This window comes from Rissa tridactyla, chromosome 7, assembly GCF_028500815.1.
Source record: "Rissa tridactyla isolate bRisTri1 chromosome 7, bRisTri1.patW.cur.20221130, whole genome shotgun sequence".
Taxonomy (NCBI): Eukaryota; Metazoa; Chordata; class Aves; order Charadriiformes; family Laridae; genus Rissa; species Rissa tridactyla.
The window spans coordinates 36,810,102-36,828,676 of record NC_071472.1 but is presented as its reverse complement, the minus strand read 5'-3'; the positions used below and the strand labels follow the sequence as shown (position 1 = coordinate 36,828,676).

Below are 18,575 nucleotides of genomic sequence, written 5' to 3'. Positions count from 1 at the left end.
TTCTGAAGAGAATAAATGCGTAAGGGAGGAGTACCACGTAGTTGAAAAATTTTTATTTAAAAAACTCTTGAAAGTAAAGACAGTATATCAAGTATGCTGTACTGTGAATACAAAATAAATATGAAATCTAACTTTTTCTTAAACACCGTGAAACAGAAGATAAATGTCACTTATCCTTCGCTAAGAAAGAAAAGCTTTTATAATGGTTAAGGCAATGGTTAATTTCTAGGTTCTGTTCACAGATATTCTGGCTGAACACTGGGCAGTACCTGTATTTCAGTAAACCCGTGTAATCTCCACATCTCACAGGAGCACTGTGCAAGTAAACTCACTGTTGGCCAAGGGCTCAAATGACAGCAGTTGGTTTTGGTGGGTTTTGTTTATGAAATGCTTCCAACGTTGGAACAGGCATGGGAGGCTTTCTAAGGTCAGTATCAGCTATCCACTGAAGTAGCTGTCATCTTTCTCGTGTGTTGCTGTAATTCTGTCCTGGATGTACCTGGTAGTTTCCTGCTCTACTCTGGATATTATTTACCCATCCCTGGCAAATGATGGACTTCATAACTCCGTAAAATGTGGGTTATTTTTTTTTTCCTTGTGGGAACAGGTGTATGTGCTATTGTTCTAAATTATTTAGAAAAAGGGACAGTGTCTGAAAAATGCAATTGCCTGTTTTTGGGGGGCTTTTCAATTTAACATACTGCATAGGTAAAATATTATCTTAATGTATTATGTGGGGTATTGTATGTAAATACATATCATGTACTTATGGAAAGATAATCATCACTACCTCAGCAAAGACAAGAAATCCAGAGAAACTGTGGGTTTAAGCTAGGATAAATCTGATTTTCCCCCTTGGCCTCAAATCACACGGATGGGAGTTCTTAGCTAGCTACAAAGTACACTGAAAAAGCTTGTGCACCTCAAAACATGCAAAAAACGTTTAACATTAAGCCATCTCTTCAAGTATCCTTTTGACTAATCTGTAGTACTTTTAAGTACTTCATTTTCATGATGGCAACCTCAAAGGTAAAATAGTCTTTAGTAGACAAAGATCATTGGTCAGGGGTGAATTCTCAGCCTGCTTCCAAACCATCAAAGACGATGAGGATTTCCTCAGTTTTCACAACAGCTAATGCCTCCAGCTTCTTGCTAGTGACAGAACCCGCCAAGCCAAGCCTGACTTCAGAGTGTGGGTGGCAATTTAACTGTGAATGTGGTAGTAGCATCCTCTCTTAGAGGTGACTCTTGCTGCTAGTGCCCTTCCTGAACAGAACTCTCTTGTTCTATTTTTGAAGGTTGTGGACTTTACAGTGAGTGTATTTTGGATTACTTGCCCAACAGGGCTTCTCTCTGCTAAATATGCTATAGATTCTGTATCTGGATTTATAAGTGTGTGGCACCAAAGGGTGTTAAGTGTTTCTACTGTAAAATGGATGAGTTTCTTTTAAAATGAAGCAACGTTGAAGCAATATAAAGGAGGAAGGACTATGTAAGTAAGGCTTTCAAGCATGAACTCTGAGTCCTCTTTTATACAGCGGAGCTCTTAGAATGTGGTATGGCAGCACTTCTTAGCACTCTTAGAGGTAACATTTTCTCCCTTGTCCAGCGACAGACAATGAGAAGCCACGATAGTGCACGCACCACAGAAGTCGTGCTGCATCACTGGGAATGTTGCAATGAAAAGAGATCCCTTTTAAAACAAATATATTCTGCTCTGAAATGCCCTTCTGGAGAGCAAACTGCTTCCCACCACCCACACTGGTGGGTTTGTAAGATCAGGCAGTGACACAATTAATGGTCTTTTGTTTTCTGCAATTTAGAGACAGTAAAGGAAAACAGCAAGGTGAGGACAGAAGAATACAGGGATAGTCTAAAAAACAAAAGAGGGAAATGACTCTGCAGGTGGGTGAATTGAGGGGTCGTGATCTACTCTCTAGTCTAGGATTCTGTAAACCGTAAGCTGAAACACATTTGACTGTCTAAATTTCTCTCCCTGTTCTTTTCCTCCCCGCACACCTCCTGTGGTAAGTCCCAAAGAGGGCCGAAGAAGGGAAGGTAGGAGCCAAGCATCCCTCCCTCCTTGTTTTGGAATTACTTTTCACTTTCTAATTAATGAGCAAAGTATTGAGTCTCTGAGGACAGTGGGAGCTATATGTGGGTTATCTGTATTACCAATTACATGCTTACAGCATCACTCCGGCGCTGCTGGCAGCAGTTCCTCCGAGCAGCTGAAACAGCCTCAGCCTTTGTCACCTTTTCTGGGCTGTTGAGAGGCCCGGTATGGAGGCCAGCACCCGTCTGAGGTAAGGTGACAGTGAAATTGAAAGCAATACTGAAAATACATTTGGGGATGGAAATCCTCTCCTAAATCGTCTGAAGCTGTCAGAGGTGGAGAAGCAGAGGACTGAAGAAAGGTTCAGCAGAGAGGGACCTGTAGAAGGGGGAAGAGAAATAAACAAAGACATGGAAAGAACAAAGTGCGGTATAATTAGAGCAGAGACCAAAACCAGAGCAATGCAACAGAGGGTGGAAAGTCAGGCAGGGTTCTGAAGAGTGAGAGGGGCTTAAAACAAACGTGGAAAGGCAAAATGAGGCTAACAGACGGCAAGGCTGGCCAGAGGAGCAAACAAACCTCGTTCAACTGTGTTGACTCTCTATTGATCTTTAGCACTGAAAAGTCCCACAAACAATAAAAATAGTTTATCAGCACACTAACAGCATTATTAAAATTGTTGACACATAGGGTACGTAGGAAAAGTAGAGTCTTAATAATGGCTTCTCTACCCTCTAGTGCTCAGCACAGAGGACTTGACAATGAAAAGGGCCAAAACAGATTCTCTGTTCTCTAGAGGTAGTATCCTTGGAAAAACAAGGCATCCTGGTGGGACTTTGGCTGCTTTGGAAATAAGCAACGTTTACTTCCCCAGTTAAAGTACCGGTAGCATGAGAATCCTCTTCACTTGAACAGCCCCTGTGGTTTCCTTCTGTGGCTCTAATCGGGCAACATCAGTGATACAAGAAACAGTTTTTTCAAAAATCCTTGTTTGTCCACCAGCAACCACAAGAAATCACCAAGCATGAGTTCTCAGTCTGTAATCCTTCCTTTCTAGGACAAATGTGTTTTCCCTCTCTCCTTTTTTTGGTTATTTCCCAAAGCTCAGAGCAACTCAGTAGCGTATGGAAATGAAATTTGTTTATGCATTTCATCTTCATCCTCCTCATCTCCCTCATGGATGGAATTGGCTGGTTCATCTTGCTCAGATTCTGCCCTGGTCTCGAAGAGCTGCTCTTCCAGGAAGAAGCTCCCAATGCCGTATTCTTCATCGTGTGCCTTTGTTTCTGCAGGTGAGACGTGGGGAGATCCCAGAACAAAACCTGCAAACCTGACAGATTTTTAAAGGGAGAAGTGATCAGCTGAGAAACGAAAAAAAAAAAATACGGTAAATGCCGCGGATGCTGCCCATGAAGCAGGGGTGTTGTAAGGATATGCCTGCCGGCAGTGCAGATGAGGGGAGGCTGCAGCATGAGCTAGGGAGTCCTGAACAACAGAGTAAATAGCAATGGATGGAAACAACCCTCAAGACCTGTTTTCCTGCCTCATCTTCTTTTCAGTCTTCAGTCTTTTCTATATAAGTAACTTTTGCTCTTCTGGAGGCCATCTGCAAGGTCTTGTGACTAAGCAAGAAGATCTAACTTCATTTTCACATCTTGTCAGTACTCATTGGGTAATCCAGAGTGAGCATTTGTACAGTTGGCTAGATGGTACTTTTAGCTTCTAAAAATAAATTAAAGCTGAAGCATATTTGAGACAAAGGCTGTAAGAATTCAGGTAAGTTGACATTGCTAATGAAAGGAAAAATGGCGAGAACTTCGCATTCCTACATTGCTGTGCCATCACCTTGCGTCTGGTGCTGCACACATACTCTGGGCAAGCTGAGCTCAAGTCTTGCCAAAGAATTCCTGCTTTGGGTGAACTTGGGGCTGCAGACTGGGAATTCTGCAGCTGCTCCAAGTAAATGCCAAAGCGGGGATCTGGCAGAACAAAGCATGGGCTTGGCACTGTCCCTACATTTCAATTTGCCACAAATCTTAATTTCAGTGGACAACTACATTGAAGAGAGAGAACGGAGCTGGAGGTTTCTGGCAAGCCTGTTGAAACAGAAGGCAGTTCTGACACCTGAGTAAGTGTCGACAGCATCAGAGAAATGTAAGAAAAAGGAAATGCAGCTACATTCTGGAGTTCTGGTAAACTGATCAATAATTTACATTTTAGACTTAACATTTCTGTGAGATGAATGTTGTCACCTCACTCTTCTTGGAAGCACTGTTAGTCTAAATGGGGAACAGAGTTGGACTGGCTGTGTTTTACAGGTTTGCCTTGTGTTGAACTATCTTCTGGTGGAAGCCTGAAGGGAGTACTCAACTTTAAATCAGACTTCTGCTGGTTCTCCTTCTTAGTTTTTTATTTTTATAGTGAACAATTTATAAGAACTATATTAACTAAGTGATCGCCAGAAAATACAGATGTCTCCATTATTTGTTTTGTGCATTTGGTGGTATTTTGTTTTACAATACTGCAGTGAGTTTTCACTTTTCCTATCTTTCAGTCATGCTACAGAGTGCAAATATCCTAGAAAATAAGGTAGTTTAACAGTAAATCTATAAAACCTGGCAGAGAGGCTGTCTGTGTGCCCATGCAAGGAACATGAAGGTTCTGAAATGAGTTTTAACTTTTTATTGATTAAATTCCGAGCTGACTGGGGCTCCTTTGAAATTGTGGTACTTGGTTCTGTGGCAAGGGCCAAGTCTTTGTGGCTGGGCAGTATGTGAAACTCTGCTTCTGGTATCCCGAAGCTTCAGTTTTGACAGAAATGCACTGCTCTGATGATTAAATTTTATATTCTGCAGTATTTTCTAGGTACATTTATCTGATTCTTCCCTTCCTAACCCATATTTCTCTTAATTTTGTCTCTTAAGCTATATCTGAAATAGCTCTTCTACCTGTTACGCTTCCTAAGTGCAGGCACTGATTTTTTTTTCCTCTGTGTGCTTAGTCTTAGGTATTGGTTGATACTTCAAGTCATAGGATTTCTTGGCTCTGCAGGCTTGCAGTTGGGAGAGCTAAATGCAAGTAGTATCGGAGCGCTTATCTTCAGCCTGTCCCAATTTTACACAATGCAAAAGTTGTCGTCTCTAAAAACTGAAGGAAGGAGCATTTCACTGGTTAGACGGCCACTTGAGTCACTGTGTAGGAGCTTGCAGAGCCTTTGTAGGAAGCCTGTATGCTTTAGGGAAAGCTGCCATTACCACGAATTAGCTGTCAACGCTTGCAAATTCGCAGAGTAACTTACGGTCAGAGAGGAACAAACAGGGGGCTTAATACCACCAGCAAGGAATATCCTTCAGAGTTGTGGCTGTGATCTCTGGTGGGGTTACTCAAGTAGATAAAGCTACCCGCACGCCTGACTGCATGCAAGATAAACACACGTGAACAGTGCCTGAAGTAGCATTTGGATCTGCTGTGTAACAGTGTCTGTGCAACGCATCTCCTGTTTGAGAGGGGCCAGATTTTCTTACCTATGTGGGGACTGGAGTTTGGATACAGCTAACCACGATGGGAAGTCAGGGTTCCTGCAGAATGAGCGTAGCTCCTCCAGAGCTCTGATAGTTTCTGTTTCACCCTGTTCTCGATATTCCTCTTCAGTAAGGCATTTAAACACTAACTTTTTTGATTTAAAGTGGTTCTTCATTTTTCTAGAATGAAATGAAAACAATTAGCATTTCTACAATCTTCTGGCACATAATTATTGTCCTTTTTCTCTACTACCTGCTATTAACACGCATTAATCATTTTTATGCTTTTAAGAGCATAAAAGCTCTTAAGCTACACCTTGCATTAAAATTTTAGGACAAGGTGTCTAATGTTTGCTAGCCTGCTTACTCTACGCCTTAACCAATGTTGTAGGATTCCACAGAACGGTACCTGATGAGCTTCAATGAGCTTTGGATCAGGTCCTTATTGTGTACGCGTGGACTTAAATCTCACAGAATTAAATAGATGGCTGCTCGCTCAGCCATTTTTAGGTGCAATATGCAAAACGTGCCTGTGCAGAGACATGGGCTGAATCAAAACCCAGCCTGCATATGTAACTTAGAATATAAGCAATGCTCTAAGTCTGTTATGAGTTGTTCATGTTGTTTACTAGATCGCTTCTCTTAAATCTTGCTTTAAATTACAAAACTGAGTAGTCTGAGGCCTAAATGTTTACAATCTGATGTTTTTTTAGCTGCTGCGTAGCATGTATAATATAATTAGATATCAATTAGAAAGTGTGCCATGTTCTGTTCCCTTCTGTCGACTGCTTTCAATTTAAATGTTGTGATGAGTTAAGATAAGCAAGGGCTGGATGCCCATAAAACTTTCAGCTCTGTATAAAAACACCTGCTCCAACCAGCAGCTTTCGCTTTCCTCCTTATTTCCCTGTAAAGCAAGAACAAACTGTAGCCCTTCTTCAGGTCAACTGGTAAAGGTCTTCCTGGCTCAGTGGGATCAGGACTGATCTTAACAACAAATAATGCAAGATTTTTATTTATTTTGATAGAGCTGCTGCTCTGAACTGTGTATCTGGCATCATGGCCTCACAGTTTGGTGCTGATGCTTAGTGTTTTGAAACAGTAAAAAAACTCCCTTATCATTCTCCTAAGATAAATTTGTAGAGCTGTATTTCAGTGCTTTGAGGCTTTATAGAAGCCTAGAGAAGTTCATGAAAAACAAAAAGAGCTCCACATGGAGAACAAGCTACAGTGTTTCAGGGAAGAACAGGTGCGTTCTGACTTCTGTGAACTTGTAGCCAAATCTTACTGATTTCAGAGTGAGCTGAACCTGCTTGCATCAGGTAAGTATTGATCTTACATGTTGCTTTTGAAACAGATGGTGCTTCTCAGCTGCAGGCAAAAATCAGTCTTCAACAAATGATGAATTCTACCTAAAATAAAAAAGCTTCAACCCAGTCCACACTTCAACATCTAAAAGGAGCACTAGAGCAAAGCAACACGTTCTTCAAAACTAATTGATGTGTAAAAGACTAAAAAATAAATTATTTGGTTTTTTATTCTCTTGGTTATGCCAGTTCTAGCCTTTGACTCTTCGTGGTTCTCTGCAGTTCAGCGGAAGTCCACAGCTACAGAACAGTCTGCACTAAAGTCTCTTGATCTGGATGTCATCACGGAAGGTAAAAAACAGATGTAAGTTGGCAGGAGTTGTTAGAAACTTCATTTGAGTGTTGTATTTGTGACAAAACATGCTTCAAATTCAAGGATGAGCAAACATGTTCCCATATTGCTAATGAAAATACTTAGCAAACTAAGGTCTACATACTGTAAGCAGTTCCCATTCCAAATGCTGTAATATAAATGAGGCTCTGGGGGAATGTCTCCACAGTGATCAACTGTTTCCACAAATCAAAGGCAGACATGTACATCTAGGATAATAACCCTGGAAAACTAAAATCAATGGATTTTTGTGGACATGGGTTTTTAGTCTCTGACTTCTACGCTAACCTACAAGGACTGTCACTTTTTAACATCTGCTTCCTAGGTGATAGTACACTGGTTTTGCCTGTAAGATTCAGTACAAATTACCTGCAGATTCTCTCACTACACAAGAAACCAAGCCAGTATTGCTGCAGTCGAATCAATCAACCAAAGAGAAATGGTTTGGTTACCATATGTTGAAGACTAGAAGGTGCTACATTTCTACTGAAGAGCACAGTCACATTTCTCCGTTCTCCATAGAACAAAACTCATGCTTAACACTGCCAAACTGAAAAGAATTAAATTCCTGTGCCTCAGGGATTTAAGCCTTTTCTATTGCTACTTTATACCTGGTGAAAATATGAACTAGTATTAGAAATTCATAAACCACTATTGAAGTGCAAGGGTTTTCTCAGTATCAGCCTCCAGTATTTCCTGGTGATACAGGGACTTTGACATTCACAAATACATACAAACCTGCCTATGTGACAAGCAGCACCAAGGGGGTAACCCAGGCCTTTGGAACAGAGGCTGACTGCTATTACCGCATATGCAACTTGAGGTATGGTGACACCACAATAAATCAAGACAAAGGCTGTTAATTGTAGCGTCCATGTAAACAAGGTTATGCTCACTTCAGTGGTAAGCGGTCCATGCTGATAGCATGTGGCAAAGCTGGTAATTCCAACAGCCAGAAAATACCCTGTAGAAACAGAAAAGGAGGACATGGAGGAAGGAGGAAAAGACGCAGACTACCCATATAAACTTCATTAGTTTGGTTCACAAAGCTTCCAACTGCTGTGAAGTATAGCCTGCTGTTTCTCGTGTTGTCTTATAGATACCTGCATTATGTTGTGTGTGCTTTGTATTTTGAAAGTGCACAAAGAGTTCACAAGGTAGTCTATGAACAGCCTTTAGCTAACGCTGTGCGCTGCACATGAATGCTCCCCACGCAAGGATGTTGAGGCAGGTGCCTGATCAATAGATTTGTCAGCCCCTGTAGCCACATCCAGTTAGCAACTCACACATCCAGTTCCCAGATCCAGCAAAATACAAACCAGTGTAGCTACCTTTTGCTGTTACAGGGAAAGTATGTAATGGCAAATCAATGAATAAATAATACAGGCATATCTGCTCTTAAAGCTGCTACTGGCCCACTATATCAAATTACTTATTTAATAACACAGTATGAGTAAATGCTCATTTGAGTGGATTAGGAACCTTTGGAATATTCCAACATCTATGGCTTAGGAGAAAAATTTACTCCTTAAGTGAGTCACTTGATTTTGTTTTTTATGGGCAGGTATTCATCTAACCACTAAATTAAACCAAAATCTGCAGCGATTTGTTTGATAATTTTCTTACCCAACAAGTAGTTTCTGTGTTCAGACCACAACCACTGCATATTCTCTTTGAAGCAGTAAATAAAATAGAGAGAGGACATCCAGCAGCCGCTCATTAGGATCCAGAAGGTACTGCGCTGGAAATTTAAAAACAATTGAAAATTTTAAAGAGTAAAAAACATTTCAAGTCAGAATCAGGACCATTGTGTGCAAGGGAATTCACAGGCAAAACCACATGTGATATTTGGTAGACCTACAGGGTTTATGATCTGTGTTAGGCTTCCACTGTACAGTGCTCCGCATGCTACAACTAAATAAATAACAATTCTAAGTGGAGCAACTGCATCTCTGTATTTGTGTATCATGTCACAATGTCATGGTATAAGGCTATTGCAGTGTATTCCCAATTAACATATGTCAGCAATACTGTGAGAATGCACAGACTTTGTAAAAGTAAAGAAAAAAATTCACATCCGCCTTGCAATGAATTGTCTCTGGTGAACGGAAGAGAACGTGTCCCAGTGGCCACGAAAACTACATTTTGATTTAGACTGATCCATAGATTCAAAAGTAAGCTTAACTCCAGTCTAATCAAAATACTTTATGTTTCAGAATTAAAGTCTTCTTTTACATCAACAATCTCCTGTTTACTTCAAAGTCAGGAGCAAGCTAACTAGAACTTGATTCTGACCTGATTGATTGTATTTGCTTGACGCAAGCAATCCTGCAGTCATTTCAGCAGAGTTACTCTGCCACAAAAACAGAGCAAGGTCAGAATCTGGCTCTGTACTCTTCACTTCCTATATTATGATGTTGAGGATGATTATTATTATTATTTTGTTTTATAAATTTAGATTTACCCTTGGAATAAACCTTTTAAGTGCCAACAGGACAAAGACCAGCAGAGCAAGAATACCCAGTATTATTCCAGAAAGGTAAAAGAACTTGGTACTCCTGTAAGAGAACAAGAGAGAATATGGTGAGAAGTATAATTTGTAATTGGTTAAGATGCCAACATCGGTAAAAGCAGAAGTGATCTTTAATAAGAACTGAACACAGCTGTAAGTTAAAGTTGTAGATACATGGTTAACAGGCCCAGTTCAGATGTTAAATCCATGTAAAGAAAAATTCCCAACAGATACTTTAAGGTCACTAGAGTTGTTACAGGCCAGGAGATAGTGTTGGGTTTTTTTAAAGCTTACACTATTTGCGATTTCATTGACCTTCTAGTTTCTAGTAATTTTGTTTTCTCCTACGTACTGATATGATTCTGTACTGCAAGAAGTTTTATTTTTTAAAATTTAAAAAAAAGAACCACAAACCTGCAAGTTTTTTTCCTAAGCTTACGCGTTTACAAAATCTAACTTTTAAATTCAGAGTTAACTCTATAAAAGCTATTGCTGCTCTGTTTGTTTTAGAGGTGCCTCCTGACAATTAATTTGTGACTCATTGTGACACATGTTTTGCTGTAACAATTAAGTATCCTCCCTTAAATGCTATGCAAAACATGCATCAAAAGAAGGATGGGGAAAGGCTGGCACAACGGTGGAGGCAGATGAGGTCCCAGATGACCTCATCCTAAGCACTTCTTCCTGCAGGAAGGCATCACTTATAATACATGCAGCATTATTTAGCATTCAGTTAACCTCACTGGTCTACAAAAGGGAGAGAGAATTTTTCTGAATCCACACACTTGCTTGCTGAGGGTTTTCTTGGTTTTTCCCAGTGCAGGAAGCTTGGATACAAGAATCCTAACACAGCTAAGTGATTAATAGAGTGCAGCACTCCAAGATATGTCACAATCTGCCCAAGAACAAATGGTATGAAGAAGTTTTAAATATATGTTCAGTTTCCTTATTTCACTTTCCCAAAGAACCACCTCTTTAGCTTAGAAAGCAGACCAAAGATGCACAGGCTTTGGGAAAGAAGGTCAAAAAGCCAGCAGCTAGTACTCACCTGCTCAGGCTGTTTGCAAAATGGAACAGAAAAATTCCAGCTACAAACAAAAACAAGAGCTTTCCATCTAGCACTAAAAAAAAGGGGAAAAAATAGAAATGGACTTTAGACTAAATCAATCTGAATTGTTGATTATACAAAATATCAACAGAAAAGTCCCAAGCTTCTTACAGAAGAGTACATTCAGTAACGCTGGCAATGCCAAGCTATCTGTAATCTCAACGGAAAGTTTTCTTTTTTACTTACTTTCTCGTTTCACACTCACAGTGTACAGTTCGGTTTTGAAGGGCTGTATTTTGAAACAAATATCGTCTCCATATTGTTTTATGCTTATGAAAGTTTCTGTAGATGTCTCTGGTTTCCAGAAGATTTGAACAGCACATGCAGCAAACTCAAAAACAGTTTCTGAATTACGACAGTTGCTTTTTTCCGAAAGAGGTTCAAACCTGAACATTTCTGTGCTGTTAACTTTTACCTAAAAGGAAACAACAAAACACACAGAGAAGTAGCTCAGAATCACTGGGGGGTTTTGTTTTTCTGAACTATATAGCATATAAGCCATACAAGTGATAACGAAAATCAGTATAGAGAGCTCAAGAATAAAATGCTAGTGCAATTCTTAGTTGATTAATATTAGTTATTAATATTATACAAATATTAATTCTTTAGGCTTTATAAGGTGATTCAGAGAACTCAATGTCAGCAAAGTTCTACGGAAGGGTCTCATTCCATCCAAAAGCTTGGTGGGTTTGGTTTTACCCTGACGCTTGCCCACACACAAATTTCTAACAAAACCAGTAATATTTGACTGACTACAGTTTCTTTTGTGGATATTCATACACTTTCCCATTTCCCTTCTGAAATGGAAGAAATTAGGCTTACTTTTCTTGTAGTTAATAATGCAATCTTCATGTTAGGGACAGAAGAGGGATAAGGAAAATGAAAAGATATCATAACCAGAAATTTAAATATAAGCACGTTCCCATTGGTTATTTTGGGGTTTCCTGGTAGTTCCTAGCACCCTACCCCACCAAACTGGTAAAAGATCTTGTCCGTCTTCTGAGATGGGATGAACTTCCTGAAGATTCTGATTCATTGTGAGCTCCCGATCAAGGCCTATTAGACAACAAAGACCCATCTACAAAAAAGCGATGCAACAGCTAATAAAACAGGCTTCTACTGGGAGAAGAGACAACATGTCAGCAAGCAATTTGTGGTGGGAAAAATCCTAACTTCGTTCTTTTAACCATTTCCTCCAGGAAAGCTCATGTAATTTCTGGAGGGTTTCACCACCTGAAGTCTGACACCATTCCTAGAAACATCCACAGCATGTTCCTGAGGAAAAAAGTCCTGGGAACAGACAGAGAGATGTTCTACTTACTTATATCTGAGAGCAAATTCTTTCAACAAAGATGAAGTTAAACTGTTTCCTTCCCTTGTCCAGAGACATACTTCCCAGGAAAAAAAAAGGAACGACACATATAGTCAGCTTGTTCCGTTATGACAGAATCATAAAATGGTTGGAGTTGGAAGGGACCTTAAAGATCATCTAGTTCCAACCCCCCTGCCATGGGCAGGGACACCTCCCACCAGACCAGGCTGCTCAAAGCCCCTTCCAACGTGGCCTTGAACACCTCCAGGGATGGGGCATCCACAACTTCTCTGGGCAACCTGGGCCAGTGTCTCACCACCCTCTTCCTAATACGTAATCTAAATCTCCCCTCTTTCAGTTTAAAACCGTTACCCCTCGTCCTATCCCTACACCCCCTGATCAAGAGTCCCTCCCCATCTTTCCTGTAGGCCCCCTTCAGGTACTGAAGGGCTGCTGCTATAAGGTCTCCCCGGAGCCTTCTCTTCTGGCTGAACACCACCATCTCTCTCAGCCTGTCTTCATAGGAGAGGTGCCCCAGCCCTCTGGTCATCTTTGTGTCCCTCCTCTGGACTTGCTCCAAGAGGTCCATGTCCTTCTTATGTTGGGAGCCCCAGAACTGGCCATAGTACTCCAGGTGGGGTCTCATGAGAGCAGAGCAAAGGGGCAAAATCACCTCCCTCGACCTACTGGCCACACTTCCTTTGATGCTATTTTTTAATTTATTTTATTTTATATATTTTTTTATTTAATGCTATTACTTATTTATTTTTAGCTATTATTGCTTCCACTGTTAAGAGATTTTTATATTGCTTCGAGCTAATCTCTAAACATGCTTCTTGTAAGATGACCTTCTTACTCAGAAAAACAGAAATGCACCGCTACTGCTGTCTTTTTGTTAGTCACAATCTAACACACCTTTGGTTCCGATGCCGTGGCCTGGTACGCTACAGCGAGTGAGTCACAGAACTGCATCTTATCCTCAAATTTTAAAGTTTTATAAAGGCGTTTGGTAATAAGCAGAAACATTTGTTGCAGAGGCTAACAGCGGTCCATCAGTACAAAAGGTGTGCAACAAAATAATAGGCAACACTAAGTTAATGTTTGTGTGGCATCATACTATAAGCCTGGATGACATCCTTCTAATAAAGGGAGACCAAAACTCACTGCATCCGAGGTGGAAGATCACCATGCTGCATGCTCCTACCTATTCATCTTTCAACTCTTCATACGCTTTGCTGTGTATGAAGCTTCATACACTCTTCAACTCACACTTTCAACTCATCATACACTTTGCTGATAAATGTTCACGTGAAATGTGTTGCATATCTGAATGATCCCCAAAATGGCCCCTTACCTGAAGAGTCGACCAAACGTACTGTAAGTGAAAGGTTCTGTTTTGCACGTAGCAATAACACTTTTCATCCCGTTTCTGAATGACATCCATTTCCTGCAGAAAGCTACAGTTTCTACCTGGGAGGGGGGGCAGAAAAGTTAATTTTAAGCATATGTCAAATACAAATGTATAATTTTCCTCCATTCCATTGTTGTATATGCTGAGGGAATCACAAGGAATTTGCAGATAATCAACTGTAAAAACTACGCTCCAGGGTAGCATGTTCAATATGATTGAGATGAAAACTCAAATTACACTTCTAATCAAGTCATTTAGGCTCCAGAGTAAACTGCAACACCTTTGAAATAAAAAATTAATCTAGGGTGATATTTTTAAAAAACGTAATCCGTAAAAGCTTGGCTTTGGTATCAAGTGTTTTGATGGCACTGGAATAGGGCCTCTGGGCCAAATTCACTGCTGGCACGAGTGGGTGTAACTCCACCGGAGCCGATGCTTATACCAATGGTGAATGCAACTGTGGGAGTCTGAGCAGGTAAACAGGCTTACATATTAAAATAGTCATTTAGCACATGACATGGCTGCTGATCGCAGAAATCATACTCCTCTCCCTCAGAAGTGTTTCTAATGTTAAATAACACAACTTTTTTTTTTAAAAAACAAATTTTCCTGACATAGTCCAGCCATGACGTGTAATAACGCAACTGCACTAATAGCTTGCCCTAAGCCATTTAATTAGGGATGCTAATTGGTCTAACTCTCCTGAAATGTTAGTGACCCCCTAAGATCTTCAGAATTAGCTTGCACTTTTGAGCAGAAATGCATCTAAAAGATTTATGGAGCAAATATTAAGAATAACATACATTCCGATCTATATACATGTGTAAAATATACCCTACAGTACATTACCACAGTGTTCCAGGAACATAATTAAAAAGAAGAATAAAGGAAATAATTACGGATCTGAACAGAGGGAATCATCTGTCTCACTGAATAGAAAATGTCAGTCTAAGCCAAGCTCGGTAATAACTGCTAAAACACTGTCATACGCTCAGAACAGCAAAATGAATATGTGCAAAACAGTCTCAATCTGGACAAGGAGATACTGTTTGCAGGTAACAACCTGCCCTGCCTCTATAAGGAAGCTGAACTTAGGCTAAATTATTTTTTAACCAATTTAATTAAGCCAATGAAAAATACCTGTGTTGATGTTCTTACATAAGTTTATTAAGTCATTCCAGAATTAAAGTGTCCACAGATGATCCTGCTAAAGTAAATTGGTTTGAACTTAAAATTTGGGCATTTGTATTGTGAAAAACTAACCATCTGATTAATTTTCATCCATGGCAAATCCAACGGAGGGGGGGAAGCAGAACCCTTCAGACAAGGGCTGGTACATCTTGACAGGCACTTTATAAAGGCCATTGAACCAAGGTGCACAAAGGATTCATTCATCTCCAAAAAGTGCTGCTGACTGACGCAGCGAGCAGGTGAGGCTGGGCACTGTCCAGGGCTAAGACTGAGATAACCAAGTGACAGGAAATGGCAATACCCTAGCAGGACCAAAACACAGCCGAGACTGCCCACGCTGCAGGGTGTATTAGGATTTTCTGCCACTACAGATAAACTATCCATCCATGTTAGAAGTAATGTCCTCCGTATATAACACTAGAAAATATTTTCTTCCCCCCCCCCTTAATTTTAAGGCAATTTCTGGAGAAAAAATAATTTGCTTCAAACGTGAGATCAGCTCTGTAGAGTGAAACAATCACGTTCCAAAAGGACAGATGCTTCTGAACAGGTAACTGTGAGATGGAGGAGGACTACAGCACAGAGAGGGCAGCTCGTGGGTTTTGAGATTGCAAGCAGTGGACAGAACGGGCATCTCCTGCAGAATCCAGAGGACGCCCATGACTTGGGAATGTCAAGGCAAGGGGGGGTAGCAATTTCTTGAGTTACGTGCCATTGCTACCCCTGAGAATAATAACCTTTAGGGTTTTCACTGCCCTCTTTAATGAGGGATCTGTTCTGCCCCCAATTCTCCTGAACCAAGCTAACGAGAAAGCCGGAGGGAGGAGCACACAGCCCAGGTCAGTTTCCCATGCGAGTGGTACCCAGCCTTCCAAATCCGCCGCCGGAACGGATGGCAGGCACTTGCTCCGCTTTGTTCGTGGCAGCTCTCCCGGGCCAGGCCCCAGCGCCCGTGCCCGCCTCTTCCACTAGATACCGCACAGAGTAGTCTTGTGGAAACTGGACGGAGATGGAACAAGCAGGAGAAACCAGCAAAGCGCCTCCGGGACGCGTCTGGCCCCCGAAACTACTTCAGCCCGCCGCCGAAGCGGGCAGGGAGGCGCGGCGGCCCCGGCCTTTATCTCCGGGGCAGCGCCATTTTGGGCAGCAGGTCGCGCTGTACCGGCGGCGAGGGAGGCTGAGGGAAGCCGGGGGAGGGCAGCGTGTCCCCCCGCGTCCTGCTCTCAAGGGGATGGTGCGGGGGTGTGTGAGGAAACTCCCGCCCGGGCAGGGAAACGGACCCCCCCACCCAAGACCGCCGCCCCGCCCGCGGCCTGCTCTGCCCCGCCGCCGGCGGAGCTCCTCCGACCCCGCACACCCCCCGGGGGCGGGAGGGGAAGGGCAGTACCTGCTGACGGCGCCTCCCCGCTGGCCCCGGCCAGCGCCAGGAGGAGGAGGAGCAGCCCCGGCACCGGCCGGGCCTGCCGGCGGGGCGGCCCCGCCGGACTCATGTGGCGGCCGCCGCCTCCGGCCTCGCCCCAACGGTCGCGGCGAGGGCGGGCCCCGGCGTGAGGAAGGGGCGGCGCGGCCCTGCGCTCCCCCGCCGCCCTTCTCCTCCTCCTCCTTCCCCGCCAGGGCCACGGCGGTGACAGGCCCCGGGCAGGGGGTTCAACACGGTCTATCCTAAACACTTGTGCGGGGAGCAGGCGGGAGCCCCGGTCTCGGGCAGCGGCCAGCCCGGAGGCAGGGGCGGCCCCACAGCACCTCTTCTGGCCGGTCCCACTCTACAGTTTGGTTCTCCCACTTGAGTTTTAGGGCTTCAGGGGAGTTCGGAGTCTGCGCTTGGAAAGAAAAAGAAAAATCCTGTGAGTGTAACGGCCTAGCAAAGGCGTTTCCTGGGGCTGTGGTCCTGCCTCTGCCAGCCTGGCTGGCTGAAAGAACGTTGACTGCCCTTGTCGGCCAAGATATAAATTGGTCCAAAACCAGACGTGAGCGGCTTGTGACGCTTCTCGCGCCTCAGCAAGGCAGCCACCCCAGCTGAACAGAGAGTTAATGTTTGCCCTCCGACGCAGGCGGTTCCCCATGCCCCCTTCCCGACCAGCCGGAGGGAGAGGCCAAGCCAGGCCACCAGCATCAGCAGCTGGTGCTGGAGCCAGCCACCCAACGACAGCCATCGGACCCTTTGCCCACCCAGAGGAATCCCCCCAGTGAAATGTTATGAGGTGCTGTGATGGAGGTGAATGCGGATGGAGGTCTGCGGCTCCTCTGTATTTCCTGAAGAAGAGCCCCGAGTGGGACGCGCCGTTCCCCCATCAGCGCTGTGAAGGCACGAGCTGGGTCCAACTCAGCCCGCTTGCTCATCGCAGTTGTTTTAGATCGCTTGTGAGTCACAGTCAGCAGTCGGGGTGGAAAGGGCTGGAGCTTTTTTTCCTATTCTGTGAAAATCAATAAAGCACAATTTTGCCAAGGCATTCTGGCATCGACAACATCTATTTTTACAATGAGCCCTACATTTGGCCTTTCCAACCTACTTGCTTTGCTACAATGCATTCCCTTCCTTGTTCTTAAAACCATGCCATTTCTCCGCGTGAAGGTTGCTTTTGGGTTTATTTTTCGATTGTTTAGGGCTGGATCCAATTCCCGGGGGTGCCAGGATGGGCTTTTTTAACACCTGAAGGGGGCTGCCCACTGCCTCGCACCTTGTCTGGGCGCTTACATCTGCGGGAGTGGGTGGTGTGGGGCTGCGCCTCGCCTCGCCTCGCCTCGCCTCCTACACCCGCTCGGTGCTGGCTGAGCACACATGTAACTGTGGATTATTCCTTGCAAGTACCAAGGAAGTGGAGAATAAGGGCAAAAATAGTTGGGATTTGATAGCGTGTGCAACATCTGACAAACTTCAGTCTCCAAAGCGATTGATTTATATCTTTGTCTTTATGTAATTTGGGTGTTGTCTCTATATAGTTTTTGGGTGCTTTCTCTAGCAAACGTGGTAAAGAAAGAAATGCTGGATTTTGTGCTTACCTGCTTCCCTAGTAAAACCTTAGGAATATATTACCTCTTGGTTGCCTGTCTAAACAGCAAGGGACAATCATAGCCAAGTTATGAAGGGAATCCCTTTCACATTTTCAATTTGCAGAATTTTTTGGGTTACGGTAACCTTCTTGACAGTGTCTTTTCTGGGAAAGGAGACACTCCATCTTCAGTTCTCGCTTGTATTTTCATTCCTAGAGCTCTTTGCACTTCACCGCTAATTAACTTTCAATAACTGTCGTAGGGTTACAGTCAGTCAGCATGAATCAGATGGAAAATGTAGCTTTAGGGGACTGCACTCTGTCAAAAACGATTAGAAACCTTTGCTTGATTTCTAAGGAGAATGTACTCGCTCAAGCAGGATACAGCAGCTATTAGGCAGCGTTCTACTGCAGTAAGAAATCCTTAATAAAACAAACTCAGTGCTTTTGCTACAGCCCTCCTTCCAGGGCAGCTCTGAGTAATTATGCGGCATTTTCCTTGCTTCCTGTTTGTTTGTTTGACTTCCTAAATGGCGGTGTTGCTTAGGCCAAAGCTTGGGTTCTGAGCTTAAAGGTGGTATTTTTAACTGTTTGATCACAAATATGATCCGAGAGGGGGGAGAACACTTATGGGTGCAGCTTGGCTCATGGAAACTCTGCCCTTCTTGGGTGGTGGAAGCTGGGGAGAATTGAGTGAGACCAGCTTTTGGCTGGGAGAGCTCGGGGGAAGACCTGGCTGTGGCAGGCAGCGATGCTGGTGGTACTGGGAATGGGTC

The 18,575-nt window shown here is 43.2% G+C and overlaps 1 protein-coding gene across 2 annotated transcripts; it reads right to left on the bottom strand.

Annotated features, from left to right (window-relative positions):
* Positions 1 to 38: 38 nt before the first annotated feature.
* On the bottom strand, positions 39 to 16,340 carry NEMP2 (nuclear envelope integral membrane protein 2). Of its 2 annotated transcripts, none has more exons than XM_054210315.1 (9): positions 16,197 to 16,340; positions 13,562 to 13,677; positions 11,082 to 11,310; positions 10,836 to 10,908; positions 9,740 to 9,833; positions 8,902 to 9,016; positions 8,014 to 8,239; positions 5,581 to 5,757; positions 39 to 2,434 (listed from the first exon to the last, which is right to left on the bottom strand). In XM_054210315.1, exons 1-9 carry the CDS (start codon positions 16,297 to 16,299, stop codon positions 2,386 to 2,388), a joined length of 1,182 nt encoding a protein of 393 aa, XP_054066290.1. In that variant the 5' UTR covers positions 16,300 to 16,340; the 3' UTR covers positions 39 to 2,385. The 2 variants fall into 2 exon arrangements, with proteins under 2 accessions (XP_054066290.1, XP_054066289.1); XM_054210314.1 differs by lacking the exon at positions 39 to 2,434 and adding an exon at positions 2,689 to 3,386.
* Between the last annotated feature and the right edge of the window lie 2,235 nt (positions 16,341 to 18,575).